The sequence below is a fragment of the Gobius niger genome (assembly GCF_951799975.1).
Source record: "Gobius niger genome assembly, chromosome: 13".
In the NCBI taxonomy this organism is placed as follows: Eukaryota; Metazoa; Chordata; class Actinopteri; order Gobiiformes; family Gobiidae; genus Gobius; species Gobius niger.
The window spans coordinates 22,918,958-22,943,184 of record NC_136864.1 but is presented as its reverse complement, the minus strand read 5'-3'; the positions used below and the strand labels follow the sequence as shown (position 1 = coordinate 22,943,184).

General features: G+C 41.5%; 2 protein-coding genes across 2 annotated transcripts in view; one reads left to right on the top strand and one right to left on the bottom strand.

Moving 5' to 3' along the window:
* Positions 1–32: 32 nt before the first annotated feature.
* Positions 33–18,929, top strand: mep1bb (meprin A subunit beta b; the record flags this gene model as incomplete). Its single annotated transcript, XM_079568781.1, has 13 exons — positions 33–48; positions 6,850–6,900; positions 6,985–7,028; positions 7,117–7,195; positions 7,285–7,402; positions 7,526–7,704; positions 9,155–9,373; positions 9,752–9,904; positions 11,073–11,288; positions 14,155–14,619; positions 14,850–15,029; positions 17,293–17,455; positions 18,641–18,929. The coding sequence occupies 13 exons, from the start codon at positions 33–35 to the stop codon at positions 18,849–18,851; spliced, it is 2,094 nt and encodes a 697-aa protein (XP_079424907.1). The 3' UTR covers positions 18,852–18,929.
* Positions 18,930–19,614: 685 nt separating this feature from the next.
* The window catches only part of phlpp1 (PH domain and leucine rich repeat protein phosphatase 1), a 67,921-nt gene continuing 63,308 nt past the window's right edge, over positions 19,615–24,227 (bottom strand). Inside the window, exons 16-17 of the mRNA XM_079569109.1 lie at positions 22,117–22,345; positions 19,615–21,934 (exon numbers count right to left, since the gene is read on the bottom strand). Coding sequence (XP_079425235.1) covers positions 20,651–21,934; positions 22,117–22,345 — 1,513 coding nt within the window. The 3' untranslated portion in view covers positions 19,615–20,650. The remainder of the gene's footprint in view (positions 21,935–22,116; positions 22,346–24,227) is intronic.

The window sequence follows — 24,227 nt, the reverse complement described above, 5'->3', positions numbered from 1 at the left end:
CGGGACCATCTTGTTGTGAAGCACAAGGCACGATGGCGCAGCCTACAAGTAGCCGTTCCTACCCCTGCTTGTGCTTACAAATGGGGCCTGTTCTGTTCATTCATTTGTTTGAGCAATAAAACGCAGAGAGATAGAAAGAAGCAGAAACAGTCCTGGTCAAACTGGCAGCATTATAGTGGAAAAAGGTTTGAAGGGGAAAATCACTGCTGACATCTGTATCCTATTCTAGTCATGTCTCTACATACAAACACGCAATCTATTTCATTCTTCCTTGCTCTTTCCGTGTGCGGGCAAAATAACCGTGACAGAGTGTTGGCATGGGACGCTTTTGTTGATCAGAGATTGACCCCTGAGAGCACCTATACATTTAAGTGCCCTTATAGCCCATACACCCACATACAGTACTCAAATGACATTTTTATATTGGAGCTTTGTACATATAATAATGACGTGACCTCGAAAACTAAAGCTGATGTTTGACAAAATGCTTAGTGTTGAAAGTCAAGTTCTGTCGTTTGCAAAGTGTGTAGTTTTAGTGTTTTTGACCTTTTTTGTTCATTTCAAATTTCAGGTTTGAACCCGGCCCCAATGTGTGAATGTATTAAGTTTCATTTCATAATGTTTTATATGAGCTGTAAAGGTTCGCCTTGAAACAGCATGAATGGAATTGTGACGTAGAGAAGCTTTTTCAGGAAGCTCAAGAATTTCTAAAGCAAGCTATTGCAGTTAGGACCCTCCAACGGTATGAGAGGCACAGACACAGCTGCCAAAAAACAGGTCACACTGTAATATTAGGTTGGACCACCTTTAGCTTTAGGGCACATTCACTGGATTTATTTCAATAAGCTTCTGCGATGTCAAAAGATCCAGAATTGCATTCATTTGTCACCAAAATCTTGTATTGATGATGGGAGAGTTTGATCACTGCGCAAAGCCTTCTCCAGCACATCCCAAAGTTTCTCAATGGGGTGAAGATAAAAGTTATTGCTCACGGACTTTGAACCACTGTTTCACAATGTGAGTCTGATTACTCATTGTCATCTTGGAATACACTCATCAGGGAAGAAGAAGAAATCTGTTGATGGATTAACCTGGTCCCCTCCTGGAACCGCCACCTTAACGTGGTGGAGGGGTTTGAGCGCCCGAATGATCCAGGGGGCTATGCTGTCGGGGGCTTCATGCCCCTGGTAGGGTAACCCATGGCAAACAGGTCCTAGGTGACGGGTCAGACAAAGAGCGGTTCAGAAACCTCTTATGAGAGACCAACAGGCCCGGTTTGAATCGTGAGGTCGTCCTTCCGTGGACCCACTTCCTGCAGGAGGTGGCCATAAGGGGCTGGGGCAATGCCACAACCCGGCAACGGACAAGTGGAAGAAAATGGATGGATGGATGGATTGGATGGATGGATGGATGGATGGATGGATGGATGGATGGATGGATGGATGGATGGAATAACCTGGTAATTCAGGATGTTCAGGTAGTCAGCTGATCTCATTCTTTAGGCACATAGTGTTGCTGAACCTAGACTTGAACAACTGCAATTGTAGAGCGCAGCTAGTTATATCTGTGGGCTACTTTTTTTGTTGGTCAGCAGTGTATGTGTGTATTATATGTGGTGATTCTGTAACAAGTGTTGACTTGAGATTGTGTTTCTAATAGATAAAAGAGTAAATGTAAAAACTTAGAACATAGACCTTCACTCACTCTGAAGATATGCTCTGAGTTTCTGAAAATCTCTCCATGTAAGATTCTTTTAGGGTAAATAATTCAGCTCTTTGGGATAGATCACTCTCTTTCTACACAACTCTTTATAAACAGTTACATTTTAAAAGAAAAAGCAGTTTATTGATCACCAATACCATCTCTGCCTTTCTTAACCTCTCACCCCCCGCCTGAACCGAGCACATTTTCTCCAGTTTGGCTTTACCCACATCTTAAAGCTTGTCGACTGGAGAGCAAGAGTGTAATGCCTCATTTGAAAGCAATAAGATCTACAAAAGTGATTGTATATTTTGTCACGTTGTCACAGCATTTTTGCCATGTTTTTGTAGCTTTTGGTTCTGTTGGTTCTGCCTGTGAAGTCAAGTCCACATTGCAAACTGACATGTGGATCAGAGAAACACAGGAATCACCCGGTCAAACGCGGCTTCTGAGAGATGAAAGAGCGAAATAGAATCTCACAAGACTGAGAAACAGCTCAAACAGCAAGATACATACAGATTATCTGAAAATCTGCATATAGTCCTACAAAAACACAGCTGTGATCAACACCAAAGATGTGTGTGAAATGATTTGCTCTGAGACTAAACCAAACAGGTGATTTGCTTTAAAGATTGTCAGTGAAAGAATGTAGGACGCTCTTGTGCCATATTATCTTGAACATTTAAGGAGACAAATCTAGTGCGTGTTTCCTTGTGTGTGTTGAAACAGTAATATCAACGCATTTGAGGTCGAAAACTCGGTATGACCTGGGCCAGCACAGCCTCAGTTCAGCTTCATTACCCCCATCTCCTCCGCAAACCCGTCTCTTAAGTAATATAAAGCAAAGGCCCGGAAATATCAATAAGTAATCACTAAAGGCTCAAATATGATACTAGCAAAGCACGCGAAGTTTGCATGGAGATGACGGCGGGGCTTGATGTGGTTGATGGTTTTCTCCGGCTTTGCCCCACTTTCACGAGAATCAAGGACAAATGATTCTGATGAGGGGGAAAAAAACTATTTATCCATCTATTGGTGATGAGGCACGTCTCAACCTTGAAGAATGACAGGTGAGCACTTGCGCTTCCGAGTGAATTGTATGGCATTTCCTTTGTTCGTTTTGTTTGGTCAGGAGAGATAATGCTCGGAATAAACAACAACCAAAACTGTAGCAAAGATGCAAGGCAAGGTTAGCGCACATCATGACCGCCGGGTCCTCATTAAGGTCTGGAGTAAACCATGTGCATCAAACTGTTACATTCCAAATGGTAGCACAAGTGTAAACATTGTTATTAAATGAAACGTTACTTATAGCATATTGAGTCCGCACATCATTCCTGAGCAGTGAAAGTGCACTGGGTTTGGGTTAAAGACGAGCGAATGTACAGATTTTTCGGTTGCATTGGAGAAAAAAATATACAGTCAGGTCCATGAATATTGGGACCTCGACTCAATTCTCATCTTTTTTAAGTTAAACAACCACGATGTGCTTAAACTGCAGACTTTCAGCTTTAATTTGAGGGAGTTTACATCCAAATCAGGGGAACGGTGCAGGAATTACAACCGGTTGTGTGCCTCCCACTTTTTGATGATAAAGCCTGACTGCGGAACATTCTGGGTTACTATGTTGCAATGTCTGTTGTAAAACATCCAACTCAGGCATCGCTTTATATTAAAGGACACTTGTTATATTAGTATTAATATGCAGTAGTAATCTTTGTAGGGTTACGGATTGGGTTAAAGGGGGGGTATTATGCTAAATCAACTTTTTCAAGCTTTACATCATGTTATTATGTCATTCGCTCATTAAAAAACATGCCTGTAGTGTTGCCTTGGCACATTCACGTATTTTTGAGTAATCTGTAAAAACTCTGATGGCGGCCATTTTAGGGATAGGTTTGCCTGAGTCCTCCTAGGAACGCCTCCACCTCCTGGAGACGCCTCCGACCTTTCGTCACCAGCCGAGTAACCAACCACTGCTCCTCAGCAGAACCCCCTCCCCACTGAAGCCACAGACAGCGTGTGGAGGGGGCGTGTCGGAAAGAGTCAGAGGTTCTTAAAGAGACAGAGGCCTATTTCAAGACATTCACTACAGCCATTTTGAGAGAGCGATTTTATACAAGGCAGTTATTCTAATTCTAATTTACAGACCAACAGAAGGTTTCGTCATCATTGTAGTGTGTTATAGACTGGGGCTATGTGATTGAAAAAAGCAGAATACCCCCTCTTTAATATTAGCATGCTGATAATATTATAATCAGCAGCTTGTTAATAGCTTTAAAAGCATATTATTCATGGTCTATAAACTACCAATGCTTATTACCTGCTTAATACTGAACAAGCAATCCTTAACCTCTTACCCACCGCCTTAACCAAGCGTATTTTCTCCAGTTTAGCTTTACTCAAATCTAAAAGCTTCTTGACTAGAGCTTAATTAGGCCAGTGTAACGCCTCATTTGAAAGCTAACACCTACAAAACTGATCCAAACGTAAATTAGCTGCATGTTGTGTTGTTGCCATGTTGTCATCACTTTTTTCCCGCTTTATTTCTATCAATAAATAGAAAATAATAGTAGAAAATAATAATAGAAAATAATAGTAGAAAATAATAATAATGCTCTTTTGTTGCTTTTGTTACTATTTTTGATGCGCTTTTGTTGATTTTCTTGCGGCTTTTTTCTTGTGTTTTTTGTTTTCACTTTTTGTGGCACTTTCATCACATTTTTGACACATTCCTGTCGCTTTTTTTGGCCTTTTTTGTTCACTTTTTGATACTTTTTTGTAGCTTTTTCATCCACTTTTTCTTCTAGTTTTTTTTTTCCTTTTTCTTTAATACAGAACTGGAGAAAATGTGCTCGGTTAAGGTGGGGGTTGAGAGGTTACACCACATTTTATTACATTTCTAGTGATAAATGGCATCTACAGTATTTCTCCCAGTAATTGTAAAAATGTTTAATGTTTTGATGATTCGTATGTTTTATGTTTTCATTGACTTTTAGGCTTTTAACAAAAGTTTTACCACTGGTGGCATTTGGGCTTGTTCTCTGCGGGGATCGGAGCGGGAGGTCACATGTAGCCTCAGAGCCAAGCACCGAGCCCTAAGCCCTCTTCAAAAAAAAAAAAAAATCTCAATGGAATGGTTAAATAAAGGTTAAATAAAAAATTAAAAAATGCTTGCACTTCCTTCTCCTCCCCGGTGTTCACTGTTGGAACCTGATGAGCCGCTCATTAAATCAAGACGTCAGTAATCATTTTTACAAAGATTGAAACCACAGTAATACCAAAGAAAAAAAAGACCAGCAGCATGGTTTTTGACAGCTTTAGACCACCAAAGCAGCAGCAAAAAGTTGGTTTCATGTTTAGCTTCTCTTATGAAATCATTAACCACTATTCTCTTCTGTGTATTTAACACAGAATAGGAAAAAAAGAGAATAATTGGAAAAGAGAAAGCAAGAGATTACATACATTTCTCTTTCGTACCATTTGGTTCAATTTTTTTCACTCTCATTTGGGCAATTTTTACCCACAATTACTTCTGTCAACTAGCACCAATTTTAAATCTGCAAAGCAAAGTTGAGAGACACTCCGGGTCAAGTTAAATATTAGATATTCGTGAACCGCACTTATATCTGCTTGTGCGCAATGCCAAATCAAAAGACAAGCAACAACCGCCGGCTGTATAAGTTTTACAGCTTTGTGAATGATTGACAGGTGTTGTTGACACCTTTTATTTTCTTTCAACCTTGTGCGTTTCTCTGCTGGTATTCACTGAGGGCCCAGTATAAGCCAGGACATCAGGAGCTATGGGGGCAATGGCACGAGGGGAAGCTGCGTATTTATTGGTGTTGTGCTACTTTTGTGTAACTTCAGTTAGCTTGGTGAGTCTGTGTGATACTTTGCTTAATTTATAATCTATTGTGGACTAACACTATGTTCATTCTGATGTGCAGCCTACACGAGTCATTGAAGGTAAGAAAACGCTATACCCGTGTCATCCAGTGCTGGGAAACTTTTTTTATTTGTCCAACATATTGTAAAAGCATTTAATTGTAAAGCTTTTTTATTCATGGTGAGTTTTGCAGTGACTTAGTAACGTCACTCTGATCCTATAGTGAAACACTGACGTCTTAAAAATCCCTAAGTTATAGAACCACAATAAACTATTTAAGGGGAGATACTACAGGCAAAACAAACATTTTTTGGGCCAAATTGGTCTCTGAACATATAAGCTTTCACCCGGAAACAGAAAATATGCGTAATCTTCACAATAACATGTTTAAATATTGCGCTGATTCAATGTAGAGTATAGATTTATATGGGACAATGCAATTTCAAGGGCTTTTTTCTCCAAACACATTTTTCCGTCATTGTGGCAACACTATGTCCACGTCAGCAGGACATAAAGACTTCAAATTTTCCAGCCTTGGACTGAACAATATTTGGAAGATTTTTTTTTATTTTTTAATCCCTAGCCCCATTTATTGAGTTTTGAATGTCAAAAAATAAGGCGATAATTATTTTTTTTTACAAATTTTTCCACTAAAAAAACAGCTTATTTTAAAACTAAACAAGAAATCCAAAATCCCCTCTGAAAAAGTCTAGGTAACTCATTCATCAATAAAATGAAACCATAAATTTGAATGTAGCTCTATCCATTATTCAGATTTTGTCGCCGAAAAGATGGGAAATTTGGGGCATTTTTAAAAACACCTTGTTCTTATATGAAAAGATAAAATGACAGAAAACTTGCAATGTATTTTTTTCTCACATTTATGTCAGTGATCGACAGCAAAAGTTTCAAATTGATATCTGTAAATATACATTCTTTCCCTATTCACCTGCAGTGTCTCGCCTTTAAAGCACACTTCCCCTTTAAAAAAAAAAAGTCGAGTATAGGGCCTTTAAGAAGAAAACATTGAAGAAGCTGATGTTTTAACTGAAGCAACATATCAAATACTATAAAAAAAAAAGAAAAAAACTAAACGAGTGAAAGTGCTGGACAAAACTTTACAAGCCTGTAAAAGCTGTCAATAAATGGACAACCGATGCGAAATGTTTTGATCAGTTGTGAGTCATGGCATTACTTCTTCTTCACACCTATATACAGTACAGTACGTATTATGAACCTGTGTTGAACAACAATTACAGACTACGATGTGGACGGAGGACGAGACCTTGACATATTCGACATCAATGAAGGTACAGCTCTCCTTTTATTGCACGTGTCGTAACGTTCTGTGCTGTAATGGATGACGGTCAATGGCTGATCTCTTCCCTCTGCAGAGGCCGGGCTGGATCTGGTCGAAGGAGACATTGTGCTGGATGAGGTAGTGCTACTTCTATGACTTAACCCAACTGTCTGATCGCACAATAGACCCACACAATGTTAAATACTGCTTTTATCGATTACCACAGAGGCAAACTCGAAACTCCATCATAGGAGAACAGTATAGGTGGCCCAAGACGGTTCCCTACTACATGGAAGATGACTTGGGTAAACAGAAGCTGAACATGTTGAACAATTTATTTCAAAACAAGTCGTGAATGAGTTATAAAGGTTGTATTGTGTCGTGCCTTCTGCAGAGATCAATGCCAAAGGTGTTATTTTGAAGGCCTTCGAACAGTACCGCCTTAAGACGTGTATTGACTTTAAACCTTGGAGTGGTGAAGAGAATTACATATCCATTTTTAAAGGAAGCGGGTATGTGAGGAGAAAAATACAGTATTTTCTGACTATGGAAGGCCTTGGGGTATTGCATGTTTGAACCGAACACTGTTTGTTTTTTTGTTTGTTTGTTTGTATCTGTCTTCCTTTTGTTCCAAGCTGTTTCTCGTCCGTGGGTAACCGGCACGTGGGGAAGCAGAGGCTATCCATTGGAACGAACTGTGACCGCATCGCGACCATAGAGCACGAGTTTCTCCATGCGCTGGGATTCTGGCATGAGCAGTCCAGGGCAGACCGGGACGACTACGTGCAGATCATGTGGGATCGCATTTCAGAGGGTAGGTTAAAAATAGTAGGCTTTATAGTAGTAGTTGTTTTTAAGACGTTTGCACTGATAGATTTCAACCTGGATAGACTCAAACAGACAAAAGCAGTGATTGGGAAGATTTTTTGACATGTATATTAGTTTTGGCGATCAGACCCCGGCGGTAACATCGATGTATGAAAGTCAGTATGGATTAACAGCTTGTAGTTAGGGACGTCTTCGCGGAGCCTTGACACTGGTGGTGGTATGGAAGACCCGTGAAGCTGCAGCAGGCAGAAGCCGTGGATGGAAGAGGCGGAGATGGGGTGGAGGCGGGTCGCAGCACAGCTGGGAAGCGAGCGAACCATGATTGTTGGGGCTTAAAAGCGGGACCGAGGGCGAGGATTGGCTGCTATGGAGGTGCAGCTTTTACACTGATGGTTGAGGTGGAGGTGTGGCCCTCTCGGAAGCGATCATTGGCTGGAGGTATGTGATGCTGAAAATCGTCTCCCAGGTTGAATTAACACCTAGGCTTAATTTGTATGGAAAACTGTCACGTTTGTAGAGACTATGGAGTCAGGGGAAGGACCCTGCAGGGGACTATAGGCTAAAATCCCAATTCAAATGACAGTGCATGTACAACATTGTCTGCTAGTTTGTTTTCTTTTTAGTTTAGTCAGAAATAATTCATTTGTTTTTGTACAAAGTAATAAAGAGAAACCACAGCTGTGTGTTTTTAGCGTGTTTCCAAGCTGAAAATCAAAGTTACATGTAAAATTTTATTGTTATGGAAACGTGTTGTCCACAGTTAATGTTCCCCAATTATCTGTGGAATAAATCAGCAATAAAAAATGAATAAACAATCGTAAATGCAATGCCCTCTGAATAGTGGTATCAAAGTTATCAATATTTCACGGTAATTGATGTACAAAGGGCTTTGATATCCAGGCTATAACAGTGGTTGTTGGTTAATAATTAACAGTAGTGTGGTGGTCTATAAACTAAATCAAATTGACTTTACCAATTATCATCCACATGGTTGGTTCACGGGGTTGTGTTCTGCGTCATCTTTTTCCTTGGCGCTGTGTTTTCAGTTTTTGAAAATTAAAACTCTTACAGAGACTTTCAACAGCGGATTTTCAAGAGCGTGTATTGTTCCAGGTCCGTGTTCATTCACAGCGACTGAGGCTTACGTTGTTGAGAAGGCCTTGAAAATTGTATTCTTCACACAAGGCTGATGAGTGACCGAGCACGGCGTAGAATCAGGGCGCTTTTGTAACAAGATTCAAATATGCAAACTTCCTGGATATAACTGTGATCCACTGTCCCACTGCATCATCCATACACTTGACAAAATCTAGAAATGATGATCGATATTAACAAAACGTTCCAGAAGATGAGAAGATCCTGTGTTGTCTTTCAAAACATATAGAAAGAAGTATTGCTATTATCCCTTTGCATATTCCTTTTCTTTGCAATTGCAGGTAAAGAGCACAACTTCAACACGTATGATGACACCACCTCCAGCTCTTTGGGCGTCCCTTACGACTACGGCTCCATGATGCACTACAGCAAGACCGCCTTCCAGAACGGCAGCGAGCCCACCATCGTCACCAAAATCCCCGCCTTCAGCGACGTGATCGGCCAGCGCATGGAGTTCAGCGACAGCGACCTGCTCAAGCTCAGCCGCCTCTACAACTGCTGTGAGTCGACGCGAGGCTTCGGAACTTTGGAGTAACAATAACAAAACGAAATTGTTTAAGGAAATATTGTCATGTTGTTTACATTTCAATGTGACAAATTAGGGTGTAACGGTTCGGTTCAAGGTGCAAGTACGATATAAAAAAAGAATGCGTTGGTTTTAAAATAATTAGGCAGTATTTATATTATTATAAAATAGATCTCTTTTAGGAAATTCAATAGGCCCCTTATTCTAGTACCCCAGGTCATTGACTCATCAAATATATAAAAAAAGAAATGTTAATTGTTGTTACTTGTTTTTCTGAACTGGAAAAACTGTGTTGAGTGATTATTGCTTTATGGCAGTTCAAAGTCTCCATGTCGTGTTTTTATGGAAACAGCAAAGGCATCAACGTTCCTGGACTCTTGTGACTTTGAACGTGAGAATATCTGTGGAATGGTCCAAGGAGCAGGAGATAACGCCGACTGGAGCCGAGTCTCCACTGCTGCAGGGGGCCCCCTCACTGACTACTCCAACTTTGGCAAATGTACAGGCAAGTACACTCATATCTAAAATGTAGTTACAGAAAAAGGCAACATGTAGTTCTCCAGCTTCTGTGAGTGCGTTTACATGCACTCAAGTATCCTGGTTATTAACTGGGATTTCAAGTGTCCTGGATTTGTCTGGTTTATGTGAATCCTGGTTTCAGTTTCCTGGATAAGCCGATATCTGGGTTATTAGAAACTAGGATATTCTCACTGGGATATTCCCACAGTTTCCAGGATACTGTGTTTACATGGTCCAGTATCCTGGAAACTGTGTTTTTCACCATTGCTGATGTACTGAGCAGGTGCGAACTTTTGAAACAGACACGGCAGTAGCAAACATTTTACCACAGCCACTTTATTTGGTACCTGGGCTTTTAAAACTTTGTGTTTTCAACAAAACATTAAAGCAACCATAAAAAACAACTACTTATTTGCTCTGTGGTATTTCAAATCACATCTGTCACTGTAGCTGGGAAAGAACTCTACTGTTTAAGTGCTTCTTTGGATAGTTCTTGTCCCTGTGCAAGAGAAATGTCAGAAAAAGCCATGTGTAAGCAATAGTGCTACAGTATTTAGTTCCTTACATTATTTGTCATTAGCTCCGCCCCTTTCTGGAGCCTAAATATCCAGGATACTGTAGTTGCTCATGTAAACAGGGACATGAGTGTCCTGGTTTCTCGGACGCATGTTAACATCATATCCAGAATATTGTCATAACCAGGACATGCCTATTAACCAGGTTACTCCAGCAAATGTAAACACACTATATGTGTCTACTTTGTTGGTGACATTTCACCAACAAAGTAGACACATATAGTGTTTTTACATACATAAATAAGATAATAATAGATACAAACATTTTTCAAACAAGCGATTGCATAGATGTTTGTGAGTCATCTTCCAGCCACTGAAGGTCACCAGCCACTATCCTCTTTGTTCCCGCCTCAACCTTGTGTGTTTGAGTAAAGAAAATCATCTTAAGAGACAGTCCATTCAAAGAGGAAAAAAAAAAAAGTAACTCGGAATCTTATATGTACCAAGGTTTTGTCTGAAAAATGTTAAAGACAGGACTTAGTTTTCTCTATTCTAGTTTGATTTTGAACATTCTTGCATTCTTTTGACAGTGGATAGAGCTCATCAATGTTCATCTGTTAATTGGCTGTTGTTGTTTAGGTTCGGGCTATTTCATGCACTTTGACACGGCTTCTGCCAACACTGGAGACACCGCTCTGCTGGAGAGTCGGATGCTGTATCCCACGCGAGGATTCCAGTGTCTGCAGTTCTTCTATTACAACAGCGCAGGGGCCAAGGACACGCTGAAGATCTGGGTCAGAGAGTACGACAAAGCGCACCCCGACGGAGCACTTCGATTCATCACAACAATAGAGGGTAAGTATTTCAATTTACAGATTCTGCGTAGTCAAGTCGTGATGTCACCACCACATCAAAGTTCAAACTACAGCAATAGATGGAAAGTATTTCAATTTACAGATTTTACGTGGTCAAGTCATGATGTCACCACCACATCAAAGTTCAAACTAAAGCAATAGATGGAAAGTATTTCAATTTACAGATTTTACGTGGTGAAGTCGTGATGTCAAAACCCTAACCAAAGCTACATGAACTTCAAATCAGAAAAATGATGAAAAACATCTTGGCCATGGTTTGCCATTTTGAGTGTAGTTGACATGATGGGTTTTCAACACTGGTAATGCCCATTATGTTAACATGTAACGTCCACTTCAAATATTTTTTTAGAGAAACACAGTCAAATTAGTCTTGTCTCAGTCTATGTGACAGCAAAAGTAAATCTAAGCCGATCGCAATTTCCGGCCAGCAGGAGCAGGGTTTTTTGACTACCATATTTTCCGGACTATAAGTCTCTCCTGAGTATAAGACGCACTAGCCAAAAAATGCCTAATGAAGAAAAAAACACATTGATGGTTAGCTACATGAAGCATAAACAAGTAAAAATTTAATTTATAAAAAGTTAAATTTAACAGCAAAGCTAAAAGAGGAAATACTTTTGTATGCCAAGGGCGCCACAGAACCAGGACCTAAAAATAAAACTGGTCAAACTATTCAAAGTTCGAAGCCAAAGATGAAGTTTGTTGTTCGTTGCGCAATAACAAACCAGTACTTCTATCAACCGAACCATGGAAATGTGGTTCAGTTGATAAAATAAGCAGTCGACCCCAAACGCACCCCCAACACCGAAGGTTATGACCACAGCAACAGGGTTCTCAAACAGCAGCCAGAAGGTGTCTCCAATACACACACAAAACAGGTCAGAGTCAGATCTGATTTGTACTTTTCAACTTGCAATTTTAGTCCAATTAAACTGGCTTTCGATCCTTCTGATTAGGTTTTGTTTTTATTGTAAAAAAATTCACATGTCCAAAGCTGGACACTGTAGGAACTGTCTCTGAAGTGGACAATCTTGTGAACACAAAATGTAACAAAGTGTTGTTACTGGAAAACAAAGGAGTGCATAATAAAAATGCTTCCAAACACATGACACACTTGATGAAGTATCGATACTTGGAGCAAAAAGTATTGTGATCCAGCCCCATTAGATAATGTGTTAGTTTGGGCCCTTTATTCTTAATTGTGTATGTTTTATTCAGGGGAAGGGAAGGGGAAGGGAATCTTATTTATATAGCGCTTTTCATATGACACAAGTCACACCCAAAGCACTTCCCATGAAAGGGAGGGGCTCATTCACTCCATGCTGATGGTGGTAAGCTACATTTGTAGCCACAGTTTCCCCTGGGATAGACTGACAGAAGCCAGGCTGCTCACATCTGCACCAACGGTCCCTCCGACCACCACCAACCACTCACACATAGGCATTGGGTGACGTGTCTTGCCCAAGGACAGAACGACAGTCTGCACCTGCAGGAGCCAGGATTCAAACCCCCGACCTTCCAATCGTGAGACGACCTGCTCTACCGTTTGTGCCACTGTCGCCCCCATGACATTTTGAAGAAATCATCAAATGAACTGTCTGATCAGTTTACAACCTCAAACTAGCTAACATTAGCTTAGCTAGTCAGGCCAACAATTCACTTTTAAAACAAGTTTTCCTCATAAATGTATAAACTGTTACTGTACATTTGCTGACAACTCGATATTTGCAGAACTACCTATAAATTGTATTTGTTTTCACCAGGTTTTGATACATTGTCCATATAAATTGCACATTTCCAAAACAAACAAAGACCTAGCTTACAATTAATTCTTAAAACACACTGTACTTTTAAAAATTGTGAAACTATGTATCCTCGCATTTATGCTGTGACTCTAGTCACTTTTAGGGGTGCCATGCCATTTGTCTGAAAATGTACCACTGAGCAGATTAGTCCACATCTCTCTAACCCATCTGTGTTGTGGATTAGAGAGCCATATACAACCACTGGCCCTAACCTTAAGGTCAGTGGACTCTTGCCTAAACCTAATTTTATATTTCAATGGGACATTTTCGGACTAATGGGGCGTCAGACAAATGGGCTGACCTCACTTTGGGGATCCACGTGATAAACTAGGTCTGCAGCAGAGTAACCAGTTTGGGCGGCTTTTTAAGCCTTGCTGTGGGAGAAAAAAAACAATTTTTTTGCCATGCTGTTTTCAATGTTAAAATAAACTAATTTCGTTTTCAGTTCATAGTGACTACAGCCAGAGGAAATCTTATTGATCAAAATAGAAATTCAACACGGTTTGGGAGATAACTCATCCTGCAATGTCCTCCGTTTATTCAACAATAAACCCTTCATCAGGGTCTCCCCGAGTGTTATAAATTATAAATTCAACATGCACAACTCAGTATGCAGTCCTTTTAATGGCTGCTTATACGAAGCTGATGATTTCATTGGCTTTATTGGTGCATATTTCTTGTTTTCATATGATCGATCGGAGCTAGCTGTAGCTGTTGCTCTTGATGGGAACCTTCTGCCTGCTGCATGGCCCAGCAAACACTCTCAATGCCGAATATTACTTGAGTAAATACTTTGGCTTCTCCCCTGCCAGTGATTGATAGCAGCGCTTAAGTCAGTCTGTCCCGGCCCAGCTAACACTGTAGAAGAAAGAAATCCACCTCCAAGTGTGCATGAAAATATGAAGTGAGTTTGAGTGTTGGGAAAAGCACAGTAGCATTTTTCTAATACCGTACCGTAAGGCCAACTACTAAATACTGAGGTTTGGACATTGGGCAGTGACCTGTGATCTCTCAGCTAACTATTGTCTCTCATGTCCACAGGGGCACCAGAAGATCTTTGGCAGCTGCACCATGTAAGTCTGGACGTCAAGACAAAATTCCGCGTGGTTTTCCAAGGCGCCAAAGAGAGCTCCGGGACCGTGCCAGGCGGGATGTCGCTGGACGACATAAACCTCTCCGAAACCACCTGCCCTGAGTTTGTTTGGAGAGTCAAGAATTTCAGCAACGTCATGGACACCACCCCAGAAAATGAGGCAATCTACAGCCCGCCATTCACTTCTCAGGAGGGCTACTCTTTTCAGATGAAGTTGTACCCCAGTGGGAGAACGGATTATCCGGGCCAGCTGTCGGCGTACGCTAACCTGGTGGCGCGAGAGGGGGACACAGGACAAACATGGCCGTGTCCATGGAAACAGATCACCATGATGCTTATGGACCAGAACCCGCATATACAGAAGCGGATGTCCAATCAGAGGAGCGTCACCACGGACCCCAGCAAGAAGACAGGTGAAACTCTGTAGAACAGTAGGGGGCAAGAAACACAGAAGAAACAAGAAAATACATGGCTACGGTTGTTTTCTAAGCCGACTACTTTGAGATGTAGCCAGGCAGTCAATCTTTGTCATGAAACTGTGAAATTGCTCAATTTGAAATGCTAATATTAAACAACAATAAAGGCATTTCCTTGCTGAAATGATAGGTGAATTGAGAGCTGTTTAACGTCCGTTTCTCCCCAGATTCTGGAGAGTTTTACTGGGATGACCCTCGCATCGTGGGCAGTGAGGTGACGGACACAGATGGAACCAAGTATTTCCGCGGGCCAGGCCTGGGGACCGCAGTGTACCTGACCCACCTTCGCGCCAAGAGCAGGGACTTCATCAAGGGAGGGGACGCCATCTTTCTGCTCACCATGGAAGGTATTCATCTTCATTACTTACATCGACAGCCCAAATATGCCAAAGCCACGAGGGATAAAACAGGGTGAAAACAGGAAGTGACCTCCCTCTCTCCTGATGCAGCTGAATTGTTTGCTTGTTTCAGTGAATTGTTTGCCTTTTTCAGCGAACCACGTTGTTTTTCTGGATACTTTTGTACGTCTTTACCGTGTTTTTGTGGAGGTTTGGTGGATTTGTTTACTTTGAGAGTCCAAAATGGTCCTGAAGAAAGCAGCTTTTTGAAGGTAAACAACAGTGAAGAGGCACCAAGAGCCCCCACACCTGCAGCACGGAGGAGGCGTCACAAGAGGAGCTACAGGAAACAACAAAAGGGACCAACGAGGAGATGGTGATAGACTGTGGAGGGAGCTGTGCAGGAGGAAGAGGAAGGACGAGGTGGAGCTGACCAGTGCAGGACACCACGCTCTGAGACGGGGACAAGCCCAGGAGGCGGTGCCCCGTTTCAGATGATCAGAGGAGACAGAGGGCAGCTACAGTTTCTCCATCCTCAAAGGTCATGCGGGTGGAGTGGCTGAAGGACATCGAGATCATCGACCCGGCCGAGGACAGGAACTTCTACATCACCGTGGACCACAACCTGATCATCAAGCAGGCGCGTCTGTCCAACACAACCAACTACACCTGTGTGGCCAAGAACATCGTGGCCAAGCGCAAGAGCTCCACCGCCGTGGTCATCGTCTACGGATTTCCCATCAACCAGTGCTTCTCCTGTGACCAAAACAGTGAAGATGGCGGCCGCGACACAACGATCTTTCACCAAAGAAAAAAAAGAGTGGTGCGCACTGAATGGGTGCTGCTGCCGGATGCTCTCTCATCGAATGCAATTTCTCCATCTGTGAGATCAATAAAGTACCATCTTATCTTATCTTGTCTTATAAATAGATTAGTAGGTGTTTGAAATATTTTAGTATAGTCTGAAATTGTCAATAGCATTCCTTTCTATCAGCACTGTAATAGCTGACTAGGGCTGTAGCTAACGATTATTTGGCAATCGATTGATCTACCAATTATTGGCTTGGCTGTGAATGGTGTATGAAAATTGTATTTTTGTTTTTTCACAAAAAGCTAAAGTGGCATCGCTTGAGGACATGTCGATGGAGTAAACTTAAAGTGAATCTTTGTTGGAGGCTCTTGACGCTAATTCTGCTTCTGATTGGATGAGACACAGACAGATGTTTATGAAATTGTCAATATACAAAACTACGGAGCCCCTAAAGTTGGTTGAATGATTTTTTTTTTCTTCCTGTCATTCATTTATTTATTCTTTTTTCGTTTTGCTCCCCTGAGGCCTAAGAATTTGAGGGAAGGGCCCTTTTCAAAGCTCTGACTGAGCTCTTTCCAAAAACGCGATCTTTCTATCATTTTCGGCTCCGGAGATACAGTATCTGCCTGATATCAAAAAAGTTGGGCCCTAGATGAATGTATAAGATAGTGAGCTGCTCTGCCTTCACTGGGTCCAGCCATGCAATGTCAGTGCTCTTGTTCTGACGCATTTTGTGTGTCATACAATAAACAAACAAACAAACAAACAAAATATAGATATATATTTTTTCCATTCAGTCCCGCAACCAAAAATATAATAATATATATATTTTTTTTAACCTTCTTTTCCCCCTTTAGGGAACTTTAGGGGCTTCATACAAAACGCTACAGACCCTAACTTTAAAAACAAAGTAGGTTTTCATTGAAAAATACTACATTTTCATGTCATTTGAGTCTGTGTTTACTAGAAAACAATTAATCGATTAGTTGTCGATTAATCAATTAGGTGTTGCAGCCCTATAGCTGACCATAATCCAATCACTCCATGCTGATGGTGGTAAGCTCACCCCTGGCCCACAGCTATCGAAAAAGTTCAAGCCAACTGCCTCAGCTGACGATAATAAGCCAGAAAGTTCATACATTTTAAGGTTTTAAGGGAAGAAGCAAGTTTATATTGAAGTTTCAAGGTTGTGGAAAGTGCAGATTCCCTTTTGAGTTCATTGTTGTTGACATGAATGAAAGCGGTGAATGGTAGTTCTTAACTTACAGGAAGATCCATAGACTGTATATATAAAGAACTGAAAAAAAAAAATGTGTAAAGTGCAAAGTGGCATAAGTAAATAGAGGTTTTCATTATTCTCTCAGAGGTTATTGTGACATTTTAACATCCACGCTTGATCAAAGTATGCAAACGGCATGAACTGAATGTTAATAAAGAATACAATGATGTCTGTTCCTCCAGATGTGTCTCATTTGACCGTGTCCCAGCCCGTTCCATCAACCACCCCGAAACCTCCCGCGACCACCCAGGAACCCCCCGTGACCATCACGCCGGACCTGTGCGGCACCCTGCAGTGTCAGAACCAGGGCGTGTGCGTGATTGAGAAGGGCGCGGCAGAGTGCAGGTAACTCCAGCTGAGAATCGTAATGCTGCATTAATCTGCGATACATCTTTGATTCTTTTGAAACATGAAAAGTGGTTAAATAATTGAGACAGCTCGACATGGGCCACAGGCGATTTACTGCACTGATTCCGCATGTGGTTCATACGGCATCAGTTAGAGCTTTCCAATCATATCTAGATTAGCAAACTGCATTTGGTCTGTTGGTTATATCTGAGGGGTGGGGTGCAGAAGAGATACAAGATACAAGCAAGATAAAACAAATAAAAACAATACAAGGCTATACACTGCAAAAAGTGGATTCTAAGGAAGTAAAAAATGTCTTACTTTAAGAAATAAGTTCTTATTTTTCCCCTAAGAAGTAAAAATGTCTTGCCTAGCAAAGTTTTCTTGAGAAAAAAAATCTTATTTTAGGAAATAAAATCTAGCCATTTCTTGTTCAGATATATTTGCTAAAAAACATGCTAATTTTTCTTGTAACAAGAAAGAACAACTTTTTGAATCTTCTTCAGCATTGGACAAAGAATATTTTTTCTTATTTTAAGAAAAAATAAGATCACGACAACTCTTAATTTAAGAACTGTTCTCACAGATAGATAATACATTCCATTCTTTAAAGTGGGAGGCACGGTAGCACAGAGCTTCACAGCTCGAAGGTCAAAATCAAGCAACATTTAAGTAAAATACCCCCAAATTTTTCACTAAATAAGCTAGCTATAATTCTAGCTATTTATTTGCTTAAATTTAGTGTTTCTTTCTTGTTTTATGATAAGAAAAATATTCAAAAAAAATAAAAAATGCTTACCCCATTGGTAGAATTTCTTCACACCACCGCTATGATAAAAATATTAATCAATGTGATTATTTTCAAACAAGATATAGCAGTTGTTCCCTACACCACACACTTTTGCTCCTAAAATGAAAGAACATTGAAATACACAAAGAAATAACAAGTCCCTGTAACGTTTTAGACCATGATCTATATTAAACAGGCCTTGAATGCCGAATGTTTAACATAACCCGCCATTGTTGATCTGAAGTCATGCTGTGAAGCAAAGGTGACCACGCAGACAAAATGCCTTATTTTAAGATTTTTTCCCCTTGTTTTTAGGAGGGTACTTTTTGCAGTGTATTAACTTTTCTTCACTTGTTGTTCCTAAGTTGCTGTTGTTTCCTGGTTGTGTGCAGGTGTGCAGTGGGTGATGACTGGTGGTACTACGGGAACAGCTGCCAGTACAAAGGGACTCAGAGTGAGAAGACCACGCTGGCCCTGGCCTCCTCTCTGGGAGTGCTGGGGGCCATGCTGGTGATCACTGTTGTCAGTGTGGTCTGTGTGAGGAAAAAGTACAAGAAAAGCGGAGGCGATGATATGGTCATGGGAAATGTACAAGCAAGATAGAGGAACACACGACAGGGCTGCATAAGTGTGGAGCTCACTGATAGAGGCTGGAGAATTGAGATGTTCAAATGACATAGCATTAGGTCGCCCTCTTGTGGTGGTTTGATATCAGTGTCATAATGTTTAAAAGCTGAAAAATATATTTTTTTTGTCAAGAGCCCAATTTCTATTTTTTTTTTCTAGTTAAATGACTGAACATATTATTCAAACTAAAACCTCAGACAAAACACTATTATATTATATTATATTTAAATTCGTGTACCAAATACAGATGCTCTTCTATTTTCACAATCTTCTTAATGATAAAATGTACCCCTGCCCCTGGACAATACAAAACAAAGTCGTAGTGCCTGAAGTAAACAAATAATGCAGATACCTGTCAGCCATGAGCTTTTGGTTTCACTTTCCAAAGAGCGCCCAAACACTCGCAGCAACACGACCTCCGTGAAGCTGCCTCCCTGAAAATGCAATTATGGGCCAATAAAAAGTATGCCAATCATTTGCGAAGCACTTCATTTGTACTGTCATCGTTTTTGAGATAGGATTCTTCAAGCGTGTAGGAGAAGGGAGGAGGGATTGGTTTCAGAAAGGGCCGTGTGTCGCCCTCTTGTGGTGGTTTAACCTTACTATCATAATGGTTAAAAAGTATTTTTGACAAGAGCGCAGACCATGTTTGTTTCAGTTAAATGATTGTGTAAATTATTTCAAATAAAGTCTCTGACAAAACATTTATATTCACAAATTTAAAATTTATTATACCAAATACAGAACATCTGTGTAGACTCTTTTGTGGATATAGTAGTTGTATTACCGAAGTTGACACAGTCATGCCGGTGGAAACAGTTACTGTAGGAGGGAGGTGGGACTAATATTCTCTGTGTGTATGTGTGTGTGTGTATGTGCATGCATATATTTGCCTGATTGTGTCTTTAAATACAGTGATGACGACAGGACATCACAACCAAACGATGTGGACAATTTCTGCATCATTCAATTTATATGGAATGTCTGGGTTTCTGAACTACAATTGCACATTTACATTTGTATGTGTGCATGGATGTGCGTTCATATTTGTAAATTCTAATATAGAGAAATAGTGTGACAGCAACCTCACATCCTCCTACAACCACAACCGACATACGCAGTTCCTTTAAAAGCATCAGTATACAACATTACTCTTATTTACAGTCATTGGAAAAATCACCATTTCTCTCAGAGAAGATTAGTAAAGTGACTGAGTCACAATAAAGAGTATGCAACTCCTAGGAGTTAGTATTTCAATTTCTACAAAAAATTCTATGCCATTTTACAGGCCATGAGCTGTGATTTACTGAAGAAATACAGTATTTAAGTGCCCTATCTACAAGAGTTAAGAGTGGTTTCAGGTGTACCTTTCATCATAGTTTACTGATAATAAAAAGATTATGTCGTTTTAAAAAGTTTTCAGCAACATCACTTTTTTCACATTAAAAGATATGGTAAGTTTTACAAAACAAACAAACAAACCATGGAACTGTATTACAAGTGTTGTGGCTAAGTCTATTGCAAAGAGACTAGTGTTGATTACATACTCAGCTGGTTGTCTAGTGTAAAAACAGCGCCCCACAGTCTGAGGGGGACAGCTGTGGACACGGGGACATGTCCTTCTCAAAAGGTTTCATCATTAAAGGGCTTGTTTGCGTGTTATATCTACGGAGAGCATGGTTAACAACGGGGTGGAGGTGGTTACAGTGCATTGCTCTGCAGTGAGAGCTAAAGGCTGTCTTTGAATGTGCGTGAGCAGCATCAGAGTCCACTGTTCAGAGGGGGGTGTCGTAGTAATCTGAGGGCTGCTCCGTCCCGCTGGGCTTCTGCTGTTTCTGCTGATGTTGCTTCATGATCTCCTTCACTTCCTCCTCCAGTTCAGGCGGGATGATGAACTGGTCGTCTGGGTCGGGCTGAGCTGGTGCTGTGAAGTACCCCCCGGATTTCTTTGACGGGGCATCAGCGGCTACCTCGATCAGGTTGTGGCTTTTCTCTTGCCGCGCCACTGAGCCGTTCCCCCTCCTGCTTTTAACAGCGACTTTCCCTCCATCTCCCTGCCACGACTCGTCTCTCTCCAGGCCGGTGTCGCTCTCTGTTATGTCCCCTGCCTCCTCCTGTGGTTCTGGGGTACAGGGGGGTGGTGGAGGAGGTGGCGGCAGATTGAGGAGAAAGGAGTGCTCGTGGGCTGGAACTTGAGAGGCCTGGGGCGACTCGGGTTTTAGACAGTGTATATCCGCCTCTACTTCTACACGACTACCATTAGAGAACACACCGGCGATGGGCTCCTCGTCCTCGCTGTCCAGCCCGTTGTCGGACAGCGCGCTGGAGAAGGTGGCGCTGGAGAGTTGCCTCTGGAACGCCCCAGTCAAACAGGAGGGATGGACCGCACAGCAGCTGCGGGAAATGGGGAGCTCCGCGCCTGGGTACAGGTACTGGCAGGGCTGCGTGGTGCTGGGCGGCTGCTGTTGCTGAAGAGACAGGGAGTGGGCCTGGTGGTGCAGGTGGAGGTGAGGGTGGTGGGCCTGGTCGTGCAGCAGCACCAGGGAGCTCTGCGGGGGCTCGTCCGATGAGGCCGTGGAGCCCACCTCGCTGCTCATTTCGCTGGTGCTGATCTCGCTGCTGATCTCGCTGCAGGACGAAGGCGGGACCGGGAGCGAGCCATCCGAGGGCCGCTCTTTCATGCCGTTATTCGACGACGGGTAGGGGCCCAGTCCGGGGCTGGGCGGCGGCTGGGGGGGGTCCGAGCAGCAGCAGGAGCAGCAGTCTTCGCTCACGCTGAGTTGGACCACCACCGCGCTCAGACTGTCAGTGCATCCGTAGCCCTGTGCCAGAGTGCACAGCTTTTTGGCAGCGGCGAGGCCATCGGGGACGTTCCGCACGGCTTCCACCGCCTCTTGATGAGAAACCGCATCCCACAAGCCCCGGCTGCCCAGGATGAAGAACTCGTCCTGGGAGGTGAGGGTGATGGTCTGAACGTGCGGGCAGGGGATGACTGATGGGTACAGGAAGGAGTAGCCCATAATGCGCGTCGAATCCGTCACACCATTCACTTTGTTTTCCTGAAAGAAAAACAGAAAGATTAGCACACAGCAATAATCCAATAAAATAACTGACAAAACACTTAACAAAATAATATACAGAAATATTGATTTGTTTAGCAACTATCTACCAAGATTGAGACGTGTTATGAAAATATAGAAGTCCACGTCCAGAAGAAATGCAGCGGTGATGGTGCTTGTACCTCAGTGACTATGGCCCTGTGCTGCCGGATCCGCCGATATTCCTCTTCCAGTCCCACGTTGTGCAGCACTGACAGGGGCAGGGGTTTTCCGTCCCGGCACAGAATGGCCTGGCACTTGCCCACGTTGGCAGCAGTGAGCGTGAAGCAGCCCGCGGGGTCAGTCGGGTCATGTCGGATGTGACACAGGGCGGCTGAGCCTCCCAGCTTCTGTCCCGCTGTTCCCAGTTTCCTACGAAAGATTCAATACAGTCAGCAATGGGAAAGTACGCCACAACTCTACATATAGAGGTATTGTTGATTAAAATGATATACACACATATATTACATTATATATTTATTATTCCACCACAACATAGGTTCTGAGTCTGTTAACTTTCTCTAGGGTTACTAAAGGTTACAATTCCAATTTAATGCAATTTTAATGCACCAATATTTTTAATGTCAAAATTATTTTTGTATTGTATCTAATATTGGACAAACCTATGCAGTTGAAACAATTAAGAAATGGAATTATTTTCCAAGACTCCAAGATTTAATGTCAGTTTTAATACAATTGAATGCTTTTTAATAATATTTAGGCCTTAATTATTAATGGCATTCATTCAATGACTTTTATGGCGAGGCACTGCAGAAGAAAAGGGAATAAATCAATTTGAAAACTCGTGCTGAAATAAACATGAAAAAAATAATGTATTTGCAAGATTTCTGTTGTTTTCTTTTCATATAAAAAAATGTTATAATGATAAATATTTTGAGTTATGAGCCTTATGAGTATAGTATGAGTCAGGTTTGAATTTGTGCTGTTCATTACAATGAATTTTCAGTTCTGTTGTTTTTTGCAGTACAAAGCTTAAAGGGACTATACAGTAAAATGTAAAAAATTATGTATTTTCCTCCCCCTACATGTTCCAGCCATGTTCTAATGTGTAGAATGAGCCCGGACCTAATCACCACAACTGCCACTAAAATCCTGCACTGTCACTCAAAAAGTTATTCGGTCCGAAATGGCCATCATGCACGAGCTTAATATACAGTAGAAGCTGCAGTAAGACCTGAGGTGACAGTAGTGAGTGTACAAATTACCAACTTGCATCTAGACCCTTTAAAGGCACACTGCGTAACATTTTGGATTATACTGTTGCCATCAGCACAAAACATGCTCCCAATGACCAGCTCAACACAGACAATGCTATTACGGCAGTGGGTAATCAAAGAATGGATTTGGATGAGACCTACGTAAGTCTCTGCTGACTTTAGTCACATCTCCATGGAGACGGGATGGAGACGTACCCACTGCCGGAGAGCTGAGCCGCTCAGGGCAAAAGCACTGATCTGCTAGAAAATAGTCCCTCAAAATGTGATCATTCATGTGATGCAAGGTCAGTTATATTCCAAAAATTATTCTATCGACACAGACATTTATATGGTTAATCTGGCGTGTGTGTCAGACTGTTTTTAACCTCTTAACTCCCACCTGAACCGAGAGGATCTTTTTCCTCACGTCATCAGATTTTTTTTTCCATCATTTTTTTTGTTGGGTATTCAACTCATTTTTGTAACTTTTGTGTCATTTTATTGTCTTTGTCATTTTTTAATCACATTTTTGTCATTTTTTTGTCAATTTTTTATCGCATTTTGGTTATTTTTTGTCACATTTTGTCACATTTTTGTCAACTGCAGTGGAGTGAGATCTAAATCTTTATGTAACTGTTGCCGGACGAACTGTGTGGTTATAAGTGCACAGCAGTTAGCATTAGAATTCTCACTGACCATGGTTTAAGATGCATTAACATTATTAGTCATTTAACCATCACTTTAAGAAACACTGAATTATGAATATATCTTTGTAATAAATAAAGACACAAAGGCATGGAGAGCGGCAAAGTGGTTCAAAAGCCCACATTGCCGTGCCAATACTTAAATATATATATATATAGCTAGCACTAGCATGCTACATATACTTAATTTTAGCAATGAGTGCCGTTTTTCGCTTCTACTGAAACATTTTCTGTGAGACAACATCCATATGGAGCTTATTTTGGCTCGACGTTATTGGTGTGTGATAAATATGTTTACCTTACGTTAGATTTAGAAAACGGCTGAAAAGAGTG